This window comes from Amblyomma americanum, chromosome 7 (genome assembly GCF_052857255.1).
Source record: "Amblyomma americanum isolate KBUSLIRL-KWMA chromosome 7, ASM5285725v1, whole genome shotgun sequence".
NCBI lineage: Eukaryota > Metazoa > Arthropoda > Arachnida > Ixodida > Ixodidae > Amblyomma > Amblyomma americanum.
In genome coordinates, this window is record NC_135503.1 from 67,571,621 (window position 1) to 67,596,908 (window position 25,288).

Below are 25,288 nucleotides of genomic sequence, written 5' to 3' on the forward strand. Positions count from 1 at the left end.
AGTAACATAGCTGTAATAACAAAATAGCAGCAGAGAAAGCGTAGAGGTACAGCGTCCGCCTCGCGTGCAAGAGGACCGGGTTTCGAATTCCATAACTGCGAAATTCTCCACCGGGTATGAAAAAAAAACAACTCTACGTGTCGTTGGAATTGCGTAAGCAGGCCTGATCTCGGTGACCAGAACTGACAACGCATTCCTTCACCAGAACAGGATTTGGCCACCCTGGTGTAGTACTCGGCCACAACCTTCTATGAACAAACCAGTTAGCCATCGCTCCTCAGTCCCCAGCGGCTGCGGAGCAACCGACCAAGGCGGCGGTCAGACGCTGTGCGGAGGGTGCTAAGAATCTCTGGCTCCGGACAGGCCGCCATTGGAATCTGAACCTCGCAACGTTTAACGCTAGAACCTTATCTACTGAGGCTAGCCTAGCAGTGCTGTTCGAGGAACTAGTTGGCATTAAATGGGATGTCATAGGGCGTAGTGAAGTTAGGAGAACAGATGAAGAATATTAAGCCCTAAAGGACGGGCACATACTGTGCTATCGCAGATTAGCGGATAGACGAGAACTAGGTGCGGGATTCCTCATTAATCAGGGTGTAGCTGGCAACCTAGAGGAGTTCTGTAGTATTAACGAAAGGGTAGCAGCTATCGTAATTAGGCTTAATAAGAAGTACAAGCTCAAGGTGGTGCCGGCCTACGCACCTACATCTAGTCATGATGAATAGACTGTTGAAAGCTTCTATGAAGACGTGGAATCGGCAATGAGCAAAGTAAAAACACAGTACACTGTACTGATGGGCGACTTAAATGCGAAAGTGGGCAAGAAGCAGGCTGGCGACCAGGTGGTAGGCGACTATGGGATAGGTTCTAGGAATAGCAAGGGAGAGCTATTAGTAGAGTTCGCAGATAGAAATAATTTACGCATAATGAATACCTTCTTCCGCAAACGAAAGAACAGGAAGTGGACCTGGAAGAGCCCTAATGGTGCGGCTAAAAATGAAATTGACTTCATACTATGCGCTCACCCTGGTATCGTGCAGGATGTGGAGGTCCTAGGAAAGATGTGTTGCAGCGACCACATAATGGCAAGGTCTCGAATTAGCTTAGACTTAAAGAGGGAACGGAAGAAGCTAGTGAAGAAGTTCACTAAAGAGATAGTGGTAGGAGGGAAAATAGAGGTATCCAAGATATCGCTGTAAAACAGATATTCAACTTTAAGTGAGGAAGACGTTCTTATTGTTCATACAGTGAACGATAATCTGACGGCCATCATTATGGAGTGCGCAGTAGAAGTAGGCGGTAGGCTGGCTCGACAGGATACCGGCAAGCTATCTCAGAAGCCGAAAGGTCTGATTAAAAAACGGCAAAGCATGAGGGCGTCTAACCCTACAGACAGAATAGAACTAGTAGAACAATCGAAGTTAATGAATAAGCGCAATGTAGCCGACATAAGGAAGATTGATATTGAGAGAATCGAGCATGCTCTAAAGAACGGAGGTAGCCTAAGAGCGGTGAAGAGGAAACTAAGCATAGGTAGAAACTAGATGTCCGCTTTAAGAGGTAAGGAGGGCAATGTCATTACCCATATGGATAAGATAGTTAAAGTGGCCGGACAGTTCTACACAAATCTATACAGTAGACAGTGTAATCAGAAAGTTAATGAGAGAGATAGTAGCGCACACCAGTGCGTCATCCCACCAGTGACGAAAGAGGAAACAAAGAAAGCCTTAGGAGCAATGCAAAGAGGAAAAGCAGCTGGTGGGGCTCAAGTAACAGCAGATCTGTTGAAGAACGGAGGTGAGAATGTGCTAGAAAAACTTGCCACCCTGTATACGCAATGTCTTGTGACCTTGACTGCCCCAGAAGCTTGGAAGAATGCAAACATTATCTTAATGCATAAGAAAGGAGACGCCATGGACTTGAAAAATTACAGACCGATCAGCCTACTGTCCGTTTTTTACAAGGTATTTACTAAGATAATCGCTAATAGAGTCAGGGCAAACTTAGACTTTAATAAACCAAATGATCAGACAGGCTTCAGCAAAGGCTATTCCACAAGACACCCTATTCAAACTATCAATCAGTTGATAGAGAAATGCGCAGAATATAACCAACCCCTATATATAGCCTTCATATTAATTACCAAAAACCATTTGACTCAGTGGTAACCTCAGCAGTCATACACGACTTGCGGAATCAGTTTGTAGAGGAGCCTTATGTCAAAATACTGGAAGATATTTCCACCTGGTGGATTCAGGCGGCGCCTGAAAGACGATGAAGGTAGAGACTCACGCGCGCTCTCTTGATCTGTGTTACGCTGTAAAAGCAGCTGGCGACTCTGCGTCTTCCATTTTAAACCTCCTGTTTTCGTGACAGTTTTGGTGGAAGTGTTGGGTATCCGGTCTCTAGATGTTGCACACCCCTCCGCGCACCAACGACATCAAAATTGTGCCTGTGGACCCGCCAGTGCATCGCGCCAACCAGAAAAACTTGGGCCTTCCTCTCGAGCACGGACTCTCTGAGTCCACCTCGACAGCGAACCTCCGGCCAACCGCGCAAAGTACCACTCCAGCAATGCAAGGTACGCCGATTTACACACTTCAGAATCCCCGAGTGCCGAGGTTGTTCCTTGGCACTCCGCACGAAGACATCGAGGACTGGCTCGCTCAGTTAGAACGAGTCGCGTCCTATAATCAATGAGACGACCACTTAAAGCTACAAAGGTCATCTTTTGTCTCGAGGGCCGGACTTTCTCCAGGCATACTGACATCTTGGCCTGAATTCCGCCTTCGTATCCTCGAGGCGCATGCCAGCTGGATCGGCGCGAACGAGCAAAGCGTGCTCTCCAGATGCCCAACGAATCGGTCACGATGTATGTCGAGGACATGACCAAACTCTTTCGACGTGCTGATCCGGCCATTACTGAAGATAAAAAGGAAAGCTGCGTCACCTGATGCGTGGGGTTAAGGAACAGCTTTTTTCTGGTCTTGTGCGCAGCCCACCCACTACTCTTGCCGCGTTCTTAATGGAGGCGGCCATGACGGAAAAGATTCTGCACCAACGCCCGGCTGCCTATGACAGGCCAGTCCTAGCCGCGACCGCTTTCGAGCCTCTTCCAACCGTAGCAGACAACACCGACTTCTTGAGTGATCTTACTCGCACAATTGTACGCGAAGAACTCCAGAAGATTTGTGGCAGATCCCAACAAGAGGGTGGCTCTCTCACACGTGTCATCCGCGAAGAGGTTCAGCAAGTCGTGCGGCCATCTATACACGTTGATGAAGCGCAAAGTTTCCCTGCCCCTGACTACCTCGTCAGACTTACGCCGACGTCCTCCGACGCCCAGCTGCAGCTCGAGCTCAGTTGTCTGCTTTACCCCAGGCACCTCCAATGCAGTACATGCCGTCCAGCAGACAACGCAGTACGTGCCCCTCTAACAACAAACGTCGTACGCCCCAGTGCAGCCACCAACGCAGTACCTACGGCCACCGCGAACACTCCTAGGAAGAACGGACGTCTGGCGGACCCCTGACACCCGCGCCTTTGCTACCCCTGTGGGGAACCTGGTCACATATTTCGGTGGTGTCCGCATCGAGAACTTGGACTAGAGGGTTTTTCCACCGATGCGCCTAGACCCGTGCTCGGTCAGCGACCCCAAGCGATTGAAGATTACATCGCACAACAGCGACTACCATGACTATCCGGCAATCCAGGTCGCCATCTACACGTCGAGATTCACCTTTAACAACCGGTGAATTACCGCGAGCACTGCTTGGTCGCTCGCCCAGCCCCCGCCGGGAAAACTGAGTAAAGCGACATCCGGGGGCTGGGCCGCTTCAGTTAGATGCGATGAAGTCCCCCTAATGAGAGCACACAGGGATTTCGGAGCAACGACAGCTTCAGAGCCCTGGTAGACACCGGAGCAGACTTATCGATTTTGGGTGGGAGACTGGCTGCGCATCTTAGAAGGTGATGACGCCATGGACTTGAACGCAGATACGCACGGCTGGTGGGCATGTAATTACCCCTATTGGACAGGGCACGGCTATAATCGAAATTCGTGCGTCTATGTTTGTTGTTAGCTGCGTCGTTCTTCGGGAATGTTCTCTTGATTTGATTCTCGGTGTGGATTTCCTGCGAGAATATGGTGAAATCATCGACCTCTGGCAGCGCATGGTCACGTTCTCAACGGATAATACAGTGGCCAACACCACTGACGGCTAACGTACAGTCGTAAGCAAAAGTAGTATACAACACGCAGCCGGCGGCGGAGCTCTGGAAAACTGCATTGCAACGCCATCTAGCAACAGCTATCTGGGATCGAGACAATCGTGGCGGTGTCCCATTTTATCTACAAGAACGTCAGTTAGCTCGGCTCGATGCGTCGAGCTCCTTCTCTCCTAAACGCCCCGACACGATAAAAGTCGCGTGGGTGGCGTTTTCTTATCTTTTTGTTTTCCCTTCATGGTCGAGATACGGCAAAGGCAACCGGCGCATGACCTGCGCTCGCCGCGCTGCGATGTCGCTAGCGTAATAGTCATTCGCGTGGCGCTAAGTCGACGAACAAAAAGCCATGTTTGTGGCGTGCAATTTTAACTCAACATTAGTAGGTACGGTACTGCTGCGGCAGCGCTTGGCATTTCACAGAACAGTAGCGCGACACACCGAAAGGAGCCAACTGACATGCCTGCAGACAAGATGGGCCCCCCTTGAGTTATCCTGACCCCTTTCGCTGTCGGTAGAAGGCGTTTCGATCTTTCTTTCTCTCCTTGTGCGCTTCCATCTTTTTGTTTTTTTTTTGGTTCGTGTGCCCAACCTAGTGGTGCCTACCCGTTACAAAGGGCAAGGCCTCAAGTATCTATCTATCTATCTATCTATCTATCTATCTATCTATCTATCTATCTATCTATCTATCTATCTATCTATCTATCTATCTATCTATCTATCTATCTATCTATCTATCTATCTATCTATCTATCTATCTATCTATCTATCTATCTATCTATCTATCTATCTATCTATCTATCTATCTATCTATCTATCTATCTATCTATCTATCTATCTATCTATCTATCTATCTATCTATCTATCTATCTATCTATCTATCTATCTATCTATCTATCTATCTATCTATCTATCTATCTATCTATCTATCTATCTATCTATCTATCTATCTATCTATCTATCTATCTATCTATCTATCTATCTATCTATCTATCTATCTATCTATCTATCTATCTATCTATCTATCTATCTATCTATCTATCTATCTATCTATCTATCTATCTATCTATCTATCTATCTATCTATCTATCTATCTATCTATCTATCTATCTATCTATCTATCTATCTATCTATCTATCTATCTATCTATCTATCTATCTATCTATCTATCTATCTATCTATCTATCTATCTATCTATCTATCTATCTATCTATCTATCTATCTATCTATCTATCTATCTATCTATCTATCTATCTATCTATCTATCTATCTATCTATCTATCTATCTATCTATCTATCTATCTATCTATCTATCTATCTATCTATCTATCTACCTACCTACCTATCTATCTATCTATCTATCTATCTATCTATCTATCTATCTATCTATCTATCTATCTATCTATCTATCTATCTATCTATCTATCTATCTATCTATCTATCTATCTATCTATCTATCTATCTATCTATCTATCTATCTATCTATCTATCTATCTGTCTGTCTGTCTGTCTGTCTGTCTGTCTGTCTGTCTGTCTGTCTGTCTGTCTGTCTGTCTGTCTGTCTGTCTGTCTGTCTGTCTGTCTATCCGAGCTCCGCTACCGGCTGCGTGTTGCATACCACTTTTGCTCACGACTGCACATACGCCCTGCGATTTTCACCCGAGTGCGTTTCGATACCCCCATGCTCCAGCGTTTTTGTCAGTGTTGTGTGGAACGCGCTTCTTGACGGGCTGGTAGTGACTGAAGGTAACCGTTCGCTTTTATTTTCTCATGGCATCTGCGTGGCTCGAAGTTTAATTATTATCCGAAACAGTTACGCTGAGGTTCTCGTCATGAACTTCACAAGCGAATCTCGTAATTTCTATCGCTCTACTGTCATCGCGTTCGCTTAACAGTTAACGGCGTTTCCGAATGCTTCGCGTCCGAAGTTATTGCTGCGCCGGCTATTTCCCTATAGATTGCATCGATGTTAGCTCTGATCTTTCGGCCTGTAAACAACGCGACCTGCGCGCCTTAAGGGCGATCCACATGGAGCGAACTTGCGCTGCGGATTTTGAGCGTCGCGGCGGAGCGACGACGCACCGCCACCGTGCAGCACCACAAGCGGCGGAAAACGGGCGGCTGCCGCCAGACCGCAGCCGCCAGGATTTCAGCATTACTGGAAACGGTGTGATTCTATATGCTTATTAAAATGCTGAAAAGAACAGCTCTCCATTCAAAATTAAGCTAGTATCGATCCCATGACGACAAAGAGAACGAATTATTCTTTGTTACCCCTTTCTGAACCAAAATAGTTAACCTCTTTGAACCTCCCGCGGTTCCTGACGTCAACCGACGCGTAGTGGCTAAGCCTAGCAGCCTTAAAAATCCAGAAGCATTCTGAAACTCTGGCGCGTTTCTTCGCTAAAATTTTGTGGTGCGGGCATCTTCAGACCAAGTGCAAGCTCCATGTGACTTTTGTTTGCCATGAACGCGAGGCACAGTGTAGCGGCAACGGCGAGTTCATGGTGAAGCGAGCGGCCGCTTCGGCAGGCGCGGCCATGTTGTAGAAGCGGGCGGAAGCCAGACGCAGTCGCGCCCTGATTGGTCCGCACTGACAGCCCACGTTGGCCGCTTCCGGCCAGCGGCTGACCGCGGGGCGGTCATATCTAGCCCGGTTTGATCGGCGGCGAACGGCCGCCGGCGGCCGGATGCCAGTTTTCCGCGAGAGAAACGCTCCATGTGGATCCCCCTTTACTGCTGGAGTACGCCCAGTGCTTCGCCTCCTCATCGAAAGTCCGGCAAACCTCTGTAACCAAGCGTCGCATCTTAACGTCTGACGATTCTCGGCCTGTTCGACAGCAGCCGTACCGCATTTCAGGCAAAGAACGTGAAGCAATCCGCACACAGGTCCAGGAAATGCTTAATGATAATGTCATTCAGCCGTCTAGGAGTCCATGGTCGTCGCCGGCGGTGCTGATTAAGAAGGATGGCATGTTACGCTTTTGCGTTGATTACTGAATGACATTACAAAAAAAGATACCCGTATTGACGGCTCACTCGACAGGCTTCGCAACGCCAGGTTCTTTTCCTCTATCGATTTAAAAAGCGGTCACTGGCAGATCGAGGTCGACGAGCGGGACCGGGAGCAAACTGCCTTCGTCACGCCCGATGGCTTATATGAATTTAAGGAGTTGCCTTTCGGTCTTTGTTCAGCGCCTTCAACGTTTCAGCGAATGATGGACACCGTACTTGCCGGCCTGAAATGGCAAACCTGTTTGGTTTATTTGGACGACGTCATCGTGTTTCCAGAAAGATTTGACCAGCATCTCGATCGGCTGCGAACTGCATTGGATGCTCTCCGTTCAACGGATTTGTCACTCAAGCGAGAGAAATGCCACTTTGTTTATCAGCAGCTGAAATTTCTCGGTCACGTTGTTAACGCTGATGGTGTTCGACCCGATCCTGACAAGACCGCCGCTGTAGCCAACTTCCCCATTCCTACCACGAAGAAAGCAGTCCGACGTTTCTTGGGCCCTTGCGCCTACCATCGCCGTTTCATTGCGGGTTTTCCAATCTTGCCGCACCCCTGTCGCATCTGACTCATGATGACGTCCCGTTCGTCTGGTCTGCCGAGCAGCAAGCGGCATTCACCGAGTTGCGCCAACATCTGCACAACCTCCCGGTTCTTGCGCACTTTGATGAAGACGCCGCCACCGAAATTAAACCCGACGCCAGCAACGTCGAGCTCGGTGCTGTTCTCGTCCAAAACCAACAAGGCGTGAAAAAATGACCTCTTATGCAAGCCGTACCCTTTCTCGGGCTGAAGAAAACTACTCAGCTTCCGAAAAGAAGTGCCTCTCGGTCGTTTGGGCAACGATGAAATTTCGGCCCTACCTCTACGGCCGCGCATTTATAGTTGTCACGGACCATCATTCGTTGTGTTGGCTGGATAGTCTCCGCAACCCATCAGGACGTCTTGCACGGTGGAGCCTCCGTATGCAGGAATTTGATTAGTCCATCATTTATAAATCGGGCCAGAAACACGGAAGACGCTGACACACTGTCGCGTGCACCTGTGGAGTCGGCGCATAACAGCACGGACGACTACAGGCTTATCCGCCGTCCAGGCTTACCCGAAAAACATATTAACCGCTACTTTGGCCCTATACCGAGTGTTCCTCCGCATATCAGATGTTACCTACGAGCCTGTTCCAGACTGTACTGTGCCGAGTTCCAGTCGTCAGCGCCCGTGTGACTTAGTGCATGTATTTCGCATGAAGCCCTACCTCACCCGCTGAAGAGATTCCTTTACATCCGGAACATTACTTCCTGTGGACATGTTTTTTTTTTCTTGAGAGGGGGAATAATGCCACCTGGTGGTTTCAGGTGGCGCCTGAAAGTCGATGAAGATATAGACTCTCGCGCACGCTCTCTTGACCTGTGCCACGCTGTAAAAGCAGCTGGCGACTCTGCGTCTTACATTTTAAGACCCCTGTTTTCGTGACAATATGTATAGAAACTGCACAGCTACCATAGTCCTCCATAAAGTCAATAATAAAATTACAATAAGGAAGGGCGTCAGGCAGGGAGACACGATATCGCCAATGCTATTCACTGTCTGTTTACAGGAGGTGCTCCGTGTCCTGGATTGAGAACAGTTGGGGAGAAGAGCTAATGGAGAGTACATAAGTAATTTGCGATTCGCTGATGACATTGCCTTGCTAAGTCAGTCAGGAGATGAACTTCAAAGCATGCTAAATGAGTTAGACAGGCAGAGTAGAATTGTATGTCTTAAAATTAAGATGCAGAAAACCAAAGTAATGTTCAACAGCCTAACAAGGGAACAGCAGTTCACAATTGGCCGCGAGGGGCTGGAAGTGGTAAGGTATTGCGTCTACTTAAGGCAGGTAGTGAGAGCTGATCCGGATCATAAGAGGGAAATAACTAGAAGGATAAGAGTGGGGTGGAGCGCGAATGGCAGATCATGAATAGCAGGTTACCAATATCCCTCAATAGAAAAGCGTACAACTACAACTTACCGGTACTCGACTACGGGGCAGAAACTTGGAGGCTAACGAAAAGGGTTCAGCTTAAGTTAAGGACAATGCAACGAGCCATGAAAAAAATGATAGGTGTAACGTGAAGAGACCAGGAGCAGGTAGAGTGGGTGAGGGAACAAACGCGGGTTAATGACACCCTAGCCGAAAGCAAGAGGAAGGAATAGGCTTGGCAAGGCACGTAATGCGAAGGCAAGATAACCGTTGGTCCTTAAGGGTAACGGAGTAGATTCCAAGAGGCGGCAAGCGTAGCAGGGGGCGGCAGAAGGGTCGGCGGGCAGATGAGATTAAGAAGTTTGCAGGCATAGGGTGGATGCAGCTGGCAAAAAACAGGGTTAATTGAAGAAACATGAGAGAGTCCTTTGCCCTGCAGTAGTTGTAGTCAGGCTGATGATGATGATGATAGTGATGAATTACACAATAAACTAGCAAACATAGTAACTTGAAGCAGGGTGGCATATTAACATAACAAAGAGAAGTAACATTGCCTTGTGTTTTTCTTGGTTTTAATCAGCTGTTGCCTAACGAGCACCTCGTGTCCCTCTCCTTCAGCGGAGCATTTATAAACTGAGCACTGTTTGAAGGTATTGCATGAAATCCAAGAAAAGATTTTCGCAGTCAACAGGCGTCCGCAGGTCTGACAGCCTAATATGACAGTTTTTGTTCTACTATTGCTGCTGTAACAGTTCTATTTATACAACTGCATCACTTTTGAACCCAGGTCTGAAACTACATTTTTCTTTCGCTCTGTTTCAGTTAAAACGTGCTATGATGGTTAATTACACATTTTTTCTTCCTTTTTAGGCAGCTTGCATCTTTATTTTTTGGAGGGTTATTGGAGTTAATCTCGATTCCGCAAAATTACAGCTAAAAATTATAACTTACCAAAACGCAGTATCGGGTTTTGCAAACGCATCCTGCACACATATAACGCATATGTATAGGTATATCGACGCCACAAAAGAAAACCAATCAGACTATGCGGCAAATGCAGGCCTCCACCTCCCTGGTGGGCGCCTTGCCTGGTCCCCATCAGGCCATCTTCGTTCTGAGCGTCTTCTTCCCACGTTCAATGAAAAAGGTTATGTCAAATTAAACCTCGTACTACATAAGCTAATGAAAACCTTGCTATTTTTAAGTAAAACATTCAACACTTTTCTAATGAATGCCCGTTGCCTGATGTCGTTTCCAGTTGTTGATTAAAACACGTCTATATTGAAAACCTTCATATGCATATTGTTCGAGGCATCTGTGCGGGCAAGGGGCCTGACAGATGTCACGGTGGCCGAGCTGGGTGCTGATTCGGCATCTAGAAAAAGCGACTAGATCTGAGCACGGATTTCAATCATAGCGCATATGGCGATGGGCCGGGAGTGCTAATTTTCTTGTGTCAGGGGAAGATTCGCTAAAGTAATGGGATGTTATGTAAACCTTACTCTGAACAAAGCAGCCAGAGAGACTACCTTGTCAGCTTTCATTTACGTTTTTCTTTCATTTGCAATTTTGTCATTCACAGCGGCCGTCTGTGACGTAAGGGCTTAAAGCCAGAAAGTAATGTCGCACGCCGAATTCGTTATCAAAGCCGAGCCTGAGAAGTGACAAAGAGACAAAAGAAAAAGGACGAAAACAAAGCTTACAAAATACAGCCCCAGGAAGTGACAGGCAAGTAACTGGAAGCAATAAAGAAAACATTTCCAATATTACCGAGTTCGATACTTTACTATAGTCGCAGCTAAGCGTCGGCCGGCCAAAAAAAAAAAACAATCACGAGCTGGGCTGGAGAGCTGAGGCGAAGCAAGAATATGCGACGCCGGAACAGAGCACTGTGTGTGTCGCATCTTCTTGCTTCGGTCCGTCTTGTGCGCTATATATTGCTGCGAATCTATTTACTGTTTGTTTGTTAATTATTTATCACTTTGTTTGCAAGACGCAACCAGATTTAGCTAGATTGTTCGCATCCTGGCAGAACTGATTCTACGTTGTTCCAGAATGTTGCGGTAACTTTGCTCGCCGTATCTCGAAAGTGCACTATCAGCTTTAAATTTGGTACGGCCGAGAGCGGCGGGCGTTCTATTCGACGACCACCGAGCACGCTTGCTGCAACGCCGCCGCCAAGTGATTCAAACCATTGTGGGCGCAAGTCAGCCCAAATAAAGAGTTTTGTTTAGACGCCTTTTTTCGAGGTCTTTCTGAGCACTGGATTGCAGTCACCACTACATGACTATTTTCTAGAATAGATCAAACTTTGCAGCAATTGGCTTTGCCTGCAGATTCCAAAATTCTTACACAGGTTTGGAGATCATGACATGTGCCCTGAGTATTCATGGGCATATACCTTACGGAGGGTGCCATAGCGGTAATTATGGCATCATTGGCAATATCTGGATGGCTGGCATTAGGCTCCAGTGCGTACCCACGCAAGGATGACGCCTTGCCGACGTCTACATAAGGTTGCACTGACTTCAACAAGGCAATCACAGCCGGATCTTACTCTCCGCTGCCAACACCAACGTACGTCGTAAGCGCTTTTTACGCCCACTGTAAAACTTCAGCGCAGTGTACGGGGTGATGAAGTACCCCTTTCGAATCACTCGCACAGGCTTGATCCATTCATGCGTTAGCAATGTAGTTCTATTTCGGCGAAAAAAGTGTAGCCTGCATGTACATGTGAAGCCCTTACCCCGCAGCGCCCATAGCGGAATAGAGTAGATGCACGTCACACCAACGAGATCCACCACCCAGCTTCCACCGCAATACCCCCTCGAGAAGCCTCAATCCACCAAACCCCACGGATCATCAGAACGAAACAGCGACAGGGAGATAAAATTAAAGGCTCATTGGAAAGGCGAGCAGTGTAAAGGCGAAATGTACAACTTTGTCAGTAAAGTTTCGAGACTGATTTATTTTCTTCTCTAGAAATGATTCCACAAAACAAATGTTGGCGCGTATGTGTTTTATTAAAATAAGTCTAGTATTCTCATTCATAGCCACTGGATGTAACAGTAACTATGAACACAAGTCCACACTGAGGCCTTGGCCTGAAAGCGACTTATAGGTTGCATATTAAGACCTTACTTTCGACGGTTATATTTGGTTTTCAGCGGTGAGCGATGGATAGATGTATGCTGCCGAACGACTGAGTACTGCTGCACAAGTTTGTAAAAGCTCGTAATTTTGTATTACGTACAGAAGTTATGAAATTATGTAGAGGAGCATAAAACAAAATTAAAAAGTAAGCTCAAATTTGTCTTTTTGTTTCTAAGCAAACGAGCAGCAGTTCTGTGAGCATTTTGCGCGGACGTTCTATTTAGCGCTGTGCTATGCCGTTATGTCGTTATGCGTTAGCAATTTTCGGGAAATGGCCGAATCAGTCATTCTCCTCACCGCCTTTAAATTCTCCTCGCCGCCTTCACTTCTTCGATTTCAAGTCTTTAGACGGAAACGAATAGCAGGGTACTCATAAAAGATGCCTAGTCGAAACATTTTCTAATATTAATATTTATTGAGCCCCTCAGAGATCTCATGGCAAATGGTTTGTGTTATGGATTGGTGTCATGGTGTTGTATTGTGACTGTCGACGTTGTGGTATGGCTGCACCTTGTCTGGTGGCGCACGGCTAAGTCAGTGTGTACAGAATTAATGATTAAGTCGAAGAATCAGTCTACCTTCTACTAAAGCCGAATGCTGGCAGTCGACCAATCACTGCAGCGTAACTACCTCCGGATGACCGATTTTTTTTTTTGCAGTGGAATCTTCCGGTTCTGCCACATCACCTTCATGTAGGTAGTCCTCGTCGGCGTCACCATACATCGTTGTATCACTGGCCATCAGCCGGATCTTCGGTGAGCTGGCGAAACGCCTCATTGTGAAAAAAGTTAATCGAATTTGGGTTGCTATTGATGCAGCCTATCTAGCCATGGTGGCTGCATGCAGTATAGCTTATAGATATTTTATGCACGTGACGAGCCAACAAGACATACAAAAGCTATCACACTCGAAGATAGAAACGTGACCGCAACAGGCACTTGCAAGCGCGGACAAAAGAACGTGAAAGCGAGGCTACGAAAATGTGTTGGAACGCTAAAGAGAATGCATCAAAAAGAAAGGCGCTCAGCATGTTTCAAAATGATAAAAAGTTGGAACGTTTTCAAGCTGTCCCTCTTTTGTTATCTAGTAAGAATATTGTGCGGATAAAATTTATCTCTCGAACTGTGTTCTTATGTAAATCTTGTCTCTCCTTCCTGTGTTTCACATACTTACGACGTTATCGAAGAATTTTAGGAGCGCTTTTGTTGTTCTTGTCGCTGTTACATGAGCAAAAGCCCTTTGCGTAAGCTTCTATGACCAGCATGCCAAATGACAGGGGGGTACAGCAGGACGAGCGCCGTTGTCTCTTTCTTGTCCCGTCCTTTGCGCTGTTTTTTTTTAAGATAAACCCACAGCGACAAGCGCAAATATCTACTCTTGTGCAGCAGCAGTGCCATGCAATTAGCTAAAATGCACTCGCTAACTAACTCCATCGTGCTGACACAGAACGCAGCAAGAAGTACCGGGGAGACCCAAAGTACGCACGTTTGCCCGCTGGTCCGACAGTACCTGGAGCACTACGGCCGACTACACCTGGATGCGCACAACGTATTCTTGGAACCATTGACGGCGGTCAGTATAAAAGATGGTGGCCACGTTTTACAACAGAACACAATAGCTTATAATTCCATTCTGCCCCTCCTCCTGAATATCGTCGGACGAAGGCCTTAAACTACTCAGAAAGATGGAGACAGAATGAGGGAAAGGTTGAACCTGGCATAGAGCCTTGTTTGCTATTGTACATTTGTGAAGAGAATTTCAGGGTAATGGATAGCTGCGAATTAATTACACTATTAAGTACAGTGAAGACAGAAATACAAATTCAGCAACTTTGCAGCAAAAGTACAAGTTCAAAGACATTCCTGCACATGCACGGCATACCACCTATCAAATGATATCTGCGTGCGGAAGGTTTGGTTTCGGTTAATAATTCATGCTATTATGTCTTCAAATATAAGCGCGAATAGGCAAGGCGAACAAGGACAGAATTACTAACGGACCTCTCCTGTTTTTCATTACGCATGTGTCTGTGCCGCATTTTCTCACTTATTCTTGAAGCTATTACACTAATTTGTCAGATTTTATGCTCGTCCTTCATTCGCGAAATTTTTGTCACTTGCCTTACCGTTTACCCCGGCATGTCATCTGAAAAACATGCCTTTATTCAAGGAGACAAAACTGCACATTTAGAAAAAAAACAATAAACTGCCACAGTATAACGTTGCACTTCAGCGAGGGAGATGGTGACCACAGTGCAAAAAATTTTAACTTTAGCAATCGTAAAAGTTGTCATGCTGTAAGTTCGAAAGCTTAGTCGTATTTGTTAGCTACATTAGGAATAGCAAGAACTTAACGGGAGCGATTATTCTTTATATCGACATTAGTGGCAGAATAGTCGGGCGAAACTAGGCCACGTTCACTTAATCAGTCAAACAGTCAGCAAGAGAGTCTGATGTTTTACTCGTCGTTCAGTCTATCGGTAGTCATGTTTGCACCAGGTGAAGTTGAAGTTCTAGTGAAGACAATCTTAAAGCAGCGGTATGAGTTTTTAAACAGGACAATGGACTTATACCCCGGGAGTATGACTTCTTGGTTTGCACTGCGCTTTTCTGGTGGCTTCCTGTAGCGCCTCGTTGTGTTTTTATAAGCAAGGAAATGTCACCTGCATTTTTCAAATTTCGTGAGAAATGCCCTCACATGCTATTTTTTTCTGCATGTTTGCGTCATCAGTCAAAAGAAGTGACCTATCAATTATGCATATATTGTGCTCCAAATGGCGGTAATCATATATTTTCAGTGCCTAGAATGCAATGTACTATCACCCTACACATGATGCGAAGCTGAAGTGCTGTGCCTTTATAAAGACTTGATTCCTTTCCAAACCTTGAACATTTTTTTAATGTTTCTTTTTCTACTTGCAGGATGGTGCGGCACCTGCAGAACTCAGCACTGTGATGTTGGGGCCTGAATCCCCCTCTTCGCCACACTACAAACTGGGGTGACATTAGTACATTTTTCGTATATAAATTTAAATAAACGAGAATGTTCTCTCCAAGAGTGAGCGAATAAAATGACCGGCAGTTTAGAATTGCTAAGCACGAAATATTGAGCGAAATCACAGTCTTTTGCAGGTGGACACCGCCACCATGTACCTGGGAGCGCGATTGAGGTGTCCACTGACCCAGGGCGCCAGTTAAGCGCGTCTTAAACATTTTCATCGTCAATGCTAATTTACCCAAAGCCCTCCCAAGGCCTACGCTCCAATGCCGCGTTTCTGCAGCAGTGTTGTGAACGCCAACGCATGTTACTCTAGTGTCGTGTTTCTGCCAAAATTTTGTACACGTGAACGCATCCACCGCACCTTTCTCTGTCACTACCGCCACATAGCTCAAAGCACGAATATTAGATTGTTGTCAGGATTAGTCGATGAAGAAAAAGATGTGCAATGCACAACGCGAGAGCGCGTTGCAGTTTAACACGAGCTGTGTTCGGCTGCGACGATAGCCTGGTGCTCTCGCGCAGTGAACAGCAAAGCTTATCTATTAGCGCAGCTGCGGGTAACAAAGTAATGCCACTCTGTCACACACACATGGTAGGTGTGTGTGCCCAGACGACTTGAGGTCGTGCAAGTGCAGCCGTTCCGGTCTCACTGGGGATGCCCTTAAGGGCGCCTTAACCTTAATTTAAGGTTACAGGCTCACCTGGAACCCACTCGCCAAGAAATAGAGTAGGGTGGTCGTTCGGTGCCCACCTTTATCAGGTCGCAAGCCAGACAATTGGTCGGAGTGAAAGATTCACTGAACAACAAAATGTAAACAGTAGAAACACTATACGGAAAATTTAGACTTCACTCATGAGAGCACATGCAAGGTGTCCTGCAAATGCTACGAATGCAAAGCAATATTTCACACAGGCTTACAGCTCTGAGTCTTATTACAAAAGCGCACTAAACTCGAGAGAGGCAAAGAAAAGGAACCAGAATTGTTCATCGGGCACTGCGACAATTCGACGACCGGAATATCACCGAAATGGCTGTCCAAAAAGACAGGCGCGCGCTCTCTTGTCGGTCCATGGGCTGGGCCTCAGTGGGGCCGAAACCTGGGAGACGCATGGCAGCGCTTTCTTTAAGCAACCGAAGTATGGCACGGGCTGGCCGCAGGCGATAAACTCCCTTTATTTACATAAGTGCAGTCCTTTAGTTACGTCGCGTAAAGGCAAGCGCGCATATGCACCGTTGTTGACAGTAAGAAGATTTTTTCAGCCTCCTGCCGGTGAGCGCGTCGCCATTGGTCAAGGCAGGAGGAAAGTTCCAGAATGCGCACATTGATCCCGTGACGGCGCGATGCCACCGCTCCGAAGAGGTGACGGCATCGGTTAACACAAATTTACGCTCTGTCCGCCGCTTCTAGAAGAATTCTTCCCTGTTATTCCAGTACAGTCGGGGTCGCAAGTCTCTGACCACCCCACCACACCCCTCCAAGTTTAGAATCGTCCCGCACTGCATGTGAGCGCCACCTGAGATTCACTCCTGGTCTCGAGACCGGTGCAGTGCGCCAAAGTACATAGCTATGTATAATAGGACTCATAAATATGAAATATAACAGTCATCAGCTTACATACATAAGCTCGAAAATAATGCGCAAACCGCCACGCAGTGAGACAAAATCTTTCACAAATACAATGCGAATTTTTGCGTATAATTGTAAACTAGGCCTACATATGAAGGAAGCCAACAGCCACCGAAACCAAGTAGCATAGGGGAATGTTTCTAGGAGTATTTTTAATTTGTGGTGTTGGTAAATGGGAGATTAATAGGGTAATTATTTTACTCCTTAAACATAACTGATTAGAAAGCAGAAGAAAAACAACCACATGCCGCCGGTGGGTCCGGGCTTCGGATCTCACCAGAGGCCTGTGGTTGGCTTTTCTTCTGCTTTCTAAGATAGCAGAATTCGGTGGAGCTCCAAACGGTCGATCTCGCGGATGATGTCCTGTAAGCTGTTATTGCTCGTCGGTGACGTATCCGCATGTCTCATGGAATAGGCTGGTAGCGTACGGTCGCATTTCTGGGCACTAGTATTATCAGTTTTTTTTATTGCTGACGCTTCGGTTGCAAACTTGACAACGTTCTGCCCAGAGCAACCGATCGTTATTCAAGTAAAAAGCATTGCAGGCGGAACTCCGTGAAAACTGCTGTGACTTACCACTCGCGCCGTATCGAAGCAATGTAGAATGACAACAACCCGGTGATACGATTTCGGAATCAAGAGCGCGAGCACGGGCTGATAAGTCATAAAGAATTCCCATACTACAGCATTTGCCAGCTTCCAATGAGCATTCAAACGAAGCGTCCTTTAAGTGCATTAACTGCCAACAATAATTCTTGATATAGTTCAAAGGTGCTTATGTTGCTTACGCGTCATAAAACACAACCCAACTAAACAACGCACCCCCACCAAAAGCTATCCACCCATGAACACGTAAAGAGAAATTTAAAGCAGTAGCTCAACAGAAAATAAGTGCTCGTTTGGAAAGCGCTGCTCTTTCCAGTACTGGCTGAACCACCCATTGAATTCAGCGGCCACGGCAACAAAGTACACTCAGCAGGCATCAAGCAATGAGCAAGCTTTCGTTCGCGCGTTTCTTCCGACCGCATTCTACCTTATTGCATCCTCGTCTTGTGAAGTCTTGCTCGGTGCACAGGTAACCGCGAGGCTGGCCACTATCAGCTCTTTATATGGACCCCTGGACGGCGTGAGAATTACCTGCCTATTCGGGCCTCCTTGGCGCGCTACTTACACGGACAGAGCGCGTGATAACAATAATCACCACGAGCGTGAAAACACCAACACCTTAACGTCACGTGTCCCTCGCTGGCCGCCCTCGTCGTCTTTGCTTTGCCCTCCTCCTACATTCTTTTCTGAACAAAGGAAGGCTGCATAACACGTCGAAATGATGTGACCTATTCGGTGGGTGCATGTATGCTAAGCGTCGGTCCCGCCGGTAAGTTTCGCTTGACTGGGACGTCACAAACAGCTCGGTCCTGGAGGATCTGCTCTTCGTGCGAAGCACCACCGACGCCACGAAAAGTGAGTGAAGGATAACAATCAGTCCCGTGGCAGCAACAAAGGTCTGTTCATTTGTTTTCTTTGCACGCTTTACTTCCTTTCCAAAATCAAAACAGGAAACCCAGAACCTTTGTCCTCTTCAAGGGAGCTTCCAAAGTTCGCCAACTTATACCGACGTTAAATTTTTGGAGTGCTGCACATAAAAAAATGAAAATGGAATTGAATACCAGACTACGAAAAAGTGCCGAAGAACATAATAATTGAGAGAGGAAAAAGGTCTCAGTACGATCATGAATTCTGATGCGAGAAAGCTGTGTAGCAGTTTGATTTACCCTCGAAGATTGCTTCGATGATTTTGCTCTAATGAACCATTTTACTGCCTGTGCAGAGGTCAGGTGAGTTGGAGGCTTGAGGGTGACTGTGGTGGTGAGAGTAGGTGGTGGGTGAAGGTGGATGGTTTGGCGTGATTCTTGCAGGCCGCTGTGTCTTTGAATTCGGTTTCGCCGTCGCTTTTTGTTTCGCTGCGGCGTGGGCTTATATAGTGGCGAGGTCCTTGTGGACGGTGGCGGTAGATGGGCTGGTGGTGGGTAGGGTTAAAGTTAGGAGGTAGGTGGTTGTGTAACTTCTGGAAGGGCAAAGTGGGGGTGAGGTTTGAAGGTGGACCGATGGTGCCAATGAGTGGATGTGCGGGTCGGTATATATTCTCCTCGCTATGAGGGTGCGGTGGGACAGTTGGCCGGTTCTTGTTATGACCGGTGGGTGGAGTAACCTAGTTGGCCAACGAACTAGGTAGAACTCAATCCAATTTTTATTCTTAACAACAATCAGTTCTGAGGTCATTTTAACGATGCTATATGCTTGCATGGCAGACGATGATGCAGTTATGGCTGCTAACATTTATTTTTTTATTTAAAGTGTACCATTTTAACGCGACCGCGTTCAAGACACCTCTGTCCCAAAAATCCGGCGTCGGCACTGTCGGCGTCGCGTTGTGCACTAAATTTCACGAGCGTGACTCTGGCAGGCGGTCCCCAGAGAGCAACCTAGGAGGCAGGTGAGTCACCTAGGTCACGTGACCTTGCGACATCATTCGAACCGTCCCAACGGATAGTGAGCAAAGTTCTCACCATGGCGGGTGGCAGTTAAATTATTGACTGGTCGTTCTGGAAGAGCAACCTGGGTGGCACAAGGCCCGCCGCTGGGTGCCCATGCCATCGCAGGGCAGTCGTACATCGCTTAACCGCTGCAGCACTGCGCCAATAAGGTTATAAGGACTTGCAGGGATTTATGAACGTAAAGTATGGAATGGCAGTCTGCATATATAAGAATTAACTCATTACTTTTTTGTGTCATACCCCTCAGGCGGAGCTTAAGTGCCCCCTCGCATAACTTTATTTTCCCCGCCATTTATTGTGTACTCCTGATGGCAATGCCTAAGAGGACTCCGTGATCAACGTTAGGAAATGAATAACTGTGTAGCCTAGCCTCGCAGATCCGCGATATTTTGTCCAGGTGCATCGCAGTTTTATTGCGAAAATGGCCGACATTATTTCGCTGTCTCAAAGGCGATCGAAGAGAAATCAAATTCACTTTGTACTCCTCATTCCCCACGCCACTTTACTCGCTGCCCTTCTGCATGTTTCTGTCGTGTTAAAACTGTCCTAAGCATATTTCAGCGCTCTGTCTCTGTTCAAGCACCTAATTTCTAAAGCAACACTTCCCATGATGTTATAAATCTATTGATCTGCGAGACCAGTTCGTTTTTGTTGTACACCTGCAGGGATTAAATCGATAACATTTATATATATGCAGATAAACTGAAAAGACTGAATAGTGCAATCCAGAGTATTAAAAAATGCTAGCCTCTCTAATCAGTAAATTTTTTCTGTCGTTTTCAGCTGGCTTGGACGACGGTAGGGGCTCTCTTTTAAGCACGCAGAACCAAAGACTTATATTTGGAGCGCACCTTGAAGGCGTCTGGAGGATCAATCATCAGCTGTGAAAATAGCTCCCCGCAGCTGGAGAAGAAAAGTTTCATCGACCTAGGCAAATACGTAGCGGTGTCCTCTTGGGAATAGAAGTTAACCTCCGTGTTATTTGATGGATTGAATTAACTTGGAAGCTTCCGGCACCTCAGCTTCAGATGTTTTTTTTTTTTTTCAGAAACATAAAAAACCCTTCAGACAAGTGTTTTTACCATTAGAAAAATAGCGTCGACTAAACTGCGGTAGCCCATTTGGTGAGTGACCGCCAAAATCAGCGACACAGACACCCGCCGACAAAGGATGACTCAAGTGGCAACGTTATCAAAAAGACGCGTATTAACTGACCAAACGCACCAGGCTGCCGTAAAAGCGCTGAAGGCAAGGATGCACGGACAGCCCTCCCCGTTCAGCGACACCAAAAAATGAGGACTGATTATTACGAAAGGTAGTGAACTTCAATTTGTTCTACATGATTAAGGAAACAGTGCAGCTTTTGGCATCTCCAGTGACTCCAAAGCTTCGGATGCATGCGTATTGATAGAAGGACGGAAGCGATCAGGCCAGCTGATCTGTGAAAGCTCTACAAGGGGCGATAGTCCACAGGTGCAAAACGCACGCCAGCAACTGCAGAGGCAGAGAACAGCCCTGGCAGGGCGATGTAAACTGTCCGAACGCAAAAGACCACAGTGCTCAAGCGAAATCGTGAAGGGACGGGTAGCCCACCCTGCTCAGCGACGCTAAGAAGACACAGAAAGGTTGCGGAAATTATTCGAAACACCTGAATGAGCTGGCACTAATGAGAGTCCAGCATATGACCCAGCGAGGACACTAGTCGTGACTGGCAGTGCAAAACAAGCTATAAAGCTCCATTGGAGGCATTTTAGACAACAGGCAAGAAAAGAAGGTAATATGTACATAAGACAACCGAAAAGTTAGAAAATAAACAAGCAGGTACCAAAAGTAAAGACTGATAGTGGGACGTCGCCTGATGGCGAAGCCGAACGTTTATCGTATGGCATCTGGGCTGTGATAAAATATAAAGTACGATTGCAAGCGCATATCAAGGCACGCGGAGATTGTCGTAGAGCTCCACCTCTTTCCAGCAGCAGCAGTAAGCTGAAATAAAGATTTCTCCGAGATAGTTCCGCAATATATACGAGCGCAAACAAGGTTTATTTTAGCCGAAAGCATTCGACACGTGCTCAAACGTAGTAATACGAATTGCACTTCAGGGCAACCGTGCTAACTTTATATGCACCTACTGGGGGCATAATAATCTCACCAGGCCAGAATACAAGAAGAGGCTTGTGCTCACAAAGTTTCATTGCTCGACGAAAAGGTTAGCTGCTCAATTCGGGTGCAGTCAAAGACACCTGGGAAGGGTGCTACAGAAAGTGTGCGCTCACAAAGAAACGCTCACAACGCAAATACCAAGATGGCCGCCGCCCATTTCGCTGTGCTGGACTACGTGGTGCTCGTTGTATTTCTTCTGCTCTCAGCTGGCATCGGCGTCTTCTTCGCGTGGCATGACCGCCGGAGCAACTCCAACAAGCAGTTCCTGACAGGCAACAAGGAGCTGGGTTGGCTGCCGGTGTCCATGTCGATGATGGCCAGCTACCTGTCATCCATCGGCATTCTAGGACTGCCTTCGGAAGTGTTTGTGCATGGCTCGACGCTCTGGATGAGCGTGATTTCGACCACCGGATCCATTCTTGTTGCTGCGTTTGTATTCTTGCCCATGTACTACAAGATGGACATCACCAGCATCAACGAGGTTCGTAAGGCGCTTTTGAATGGTTCCTACTATTTTGCACACATGTCATCTAGCCTGGAATATAATTCCTTGCTCGAACGTGAACGAACCCTCTCAAAACAGTGCTAACATAAGAAACACGGAAGAAAATGAGGGAGAGAGGGGGCAAATATTGTCATGTTTATTTTCACCGTAAGTCTTAGAAGCACATTTAGCGTGAGTCGCATTCCGTGGCATTCATGTGATACAACCATTTCAGCCGATGGCGCAAAACCTCCAGTGCGCTTGTGCGATGTCATTTCAGGTTAAAGGAGGTCTGTATGCCTGATTTAAATTCGCGCCTTTCACAAGGGCACCCCGCACAGCCCCCTTGAGGCTTAGGAATGGCAGGTAGTGACGCGCAGATCCGAATCACGAGAGCGAAATAACTAGAATAAGAATGGTAAGGAGGGCATTTGCCAGTTTCTCTGAGATAATGAAGGATAATTTACCAATATCCCTCAAGAGAATGGTACATAAAAGCAGTACCTTACCAGTACTGGAATATGGGGCAGGAACGTTGAGGCTAACGAAAAGGGTTCAACTTAAATTGGGGGAAACGCAGCGAGCTATAGAAAGGAAAGTAATATTTCTAACGTTAAGCGAAGGAAGATGGCAGAGTGGGTCAGGGAACAAACAGAGGTTAATGACATTTTAGTCGAAATCAAGAGGCAGAAATGGGCTGGGGCGGAGCATGTAATCTGAAGGCGTGATAACCAATGGTCGGTAAGGGTAATGGACTCGATACCAAGTTGAGACAAACGTAGCGGGTGGCACAAAGTTAGGTGGGCGGATGAGATTAAGAAGTTCGCGGGGATAGGGTGGCCACTGGCCACAGCTGGCACAAGGGAGGGTTTATTGGAAAGATAGGGGAGGGGATCTGTTCTTAAGGTGGCTGTAGTCAGTCTGCTGGTCTTGCTCCTGCGACTGCTTCATGATGTACCCAAGTTGAAAACTTGACAACTTGGGTTCATGAAGTTGACAACTTGGGTACATGATGCGCGTGGAAAGGTTGTGTTACTTGTTTGATTTCAATCTAGGATATTTTTATGATAGTTTCTTTAGACGACAAGCAGAAATAAGTAGCACAGCATAGGACTTCACATGTGTCTTCATAGGAAAGCACTTTTGTTTTTCCCTAACGCCTTGAGCAAAGGCAAGTTAAGATTTCAGACTCTATAGAGGTAGTATTCGGACACCACAACCAACCTAAACTTCGAAACCAATAATTTCCAGTTTAGAGAAAAGCTCGGCTGAACTACTAGTGATGCAGTAATGACAATTATAACTCGCAATAATACCCACGTGTGGCGGTTTGTAGCTTCCTATCTCTGTTATGCAAAAAAATCAATGACTGCACGATTTTTCTAGTGCTTGTTGCTGAGTTTTATGGGATAATTTCCAGCCGTTTTACTTTCCACATGACTCTGTACATGCCCATAGAAAATGAATTATTGATGTATTGTAGTGCAAAACGAAAATTCAGCTGTGTTTAGGCATGCAGGGACTATTCAGGCTGAACAAACTTTTTTCACGTAAAAATATCGAATTCTGTCTGAAAAGCTTATTGTTATGCTTTCATATCATCAATTGTTCACGAATGGCAAATTAAACAACATGTAACTAGGATGCATACCTTATATTTCATAAACGGTTAACTGAACTCTGTTGATTTTTCTGCACTATGCCTGAAGCCTCTACGATGTCAGGATGTGTAATGCAATGCTGGCCCTGAGGGTGTATTAATTTATAATTAAGCTATTTCAGAATGACCTTTTTCCCTCTAACAAAATGTAACATCCGTAAAATTCATAACCTTCGAAGGGCGGCAAACCGCAGTTCATCTTAGCTTCAAGACAGTTGGAAAGTTCATGATGGCTAATCGTCCACACGCCGTGGTCAGGCAGCAAACACCCCTGGGATCGAAACTTTTTGACCAAAGGCATACGTTGTGTACTATGCAGGTAAATAAAAATAAATCTGGGGCCAAGAAATTGACGAAAATACATAATATGCATATTTGGTTTCTATAGTATTTATTCAGCTAAAAGCGCTCAACAGAACAGCCTATTCTCACAAAAAGGAAGGTGTCAATGGCACGTAGTCAGAGATTTATTTTTATGCGTAGTTGACAATCATAATATTTCCTAAGTAGTTTTACTGAATATTGAAAATCTCTTTTGCACGTTCTCAGATTAGATGAAAAAGTAACAATAAATTTTGTAGTTGACTGAAAACTTGTTCTCTTTAAAATTTTCCGCACCTGCACGTTTATAGTCCTATTGACATTGGCTCCTTTGCCAGCCCAATACTGAACAGTACAAATAAGCTGCACACACTTTTTTGCAGAGAAGTGTTTAAATAACTAGAGTTTTTCGCACTTCCAGTACCTGGAGAAGAGGTTCATGTCAACCGCTATCAGAAACATAGTGTCAGCCGTCTTTATTTTGCAAACGGTGAGTTTCCTTTCTATGTCTGCACATTATCAGTTGTCCGAACCCTGGGGCAGAAAATACGGCTTTACGCTAGCGGTGTAAAAACTTTAGGTATTTTATTAACGACGGTGCATTTCTCGTCATCATAAACAGCCATTTGTGCAAAGAGAAGAACGGGTTTTACGACAGGCTTGCACGGAGACCAGAAAAACTGCAGGTGGCGCAGCGTTAGCCTGAAGCAGTATGCGTAATGTAGTCCCGCTTCTGACGCAATTCGTTCTTGTCATTTTATTAAACCACACGATCTGCTTAGGTGACTACAACGATTGCACAAGACGCTTGTAAAGTTTTCTTCAAGCAAGCAAACTTAAGGGCGAACAGTTGTGGATGGAATAGTGACCCCTCCCCCACTCCCCCCCTCACCCAGCATTTTAAGCGGGAAAACTGCGTTGCAGTTTATTTTTTGTACTCGATTAAAGAAGTTCAAGAGACGTGGAGTGTACGTAAATACGACAATGTTTTTCTCATGAAACGCCCTTTCCGAGAACGGCCCATAAATTCACCTCCAGAGCGCGACGGACAATTCTTCCATTCATGTTTCATTTAATTTTATTGAATATGGCTGTAATGTTGGCTGTTCCTGTACAACAACAGCAAG

At 46.2% G+C, this 25,288-nt stretch overlaps 1 protein-coding gene across 1 annotated transcript in view; it reads left to right on the top strand.

Moving 5' to 3' along the window:
- The first annotated feature begins 18,147 nt into the window (after positions 1-18,147).
- The window catches only part of LOC144099266 (sodium-coupled monocarboxylate transporter 1-like), a 55,382-nt gene continuing 48,241 nt past the window's right edge, over positions 18,148-25,288 (top strand). Inside the window, exons 1-3 of the mRNA XM_077632452.1 lie at positions 18,148-18,439; positions 20,317-22,177; positions 24,583-24,651. Of these exons, the coding sequence (XP_077488578.1) occupies positions 21,839-22,177; positions 24,583-24,651 (408 nt within the window). The 5' untranslated portion in view covers positions 18,148-18,439; positions 20,317-21,838. The remainder of the gene's footprint in view (positions 18,440-20,316; positions 22,178-24,582; positions 24,652-25,288) is intronic.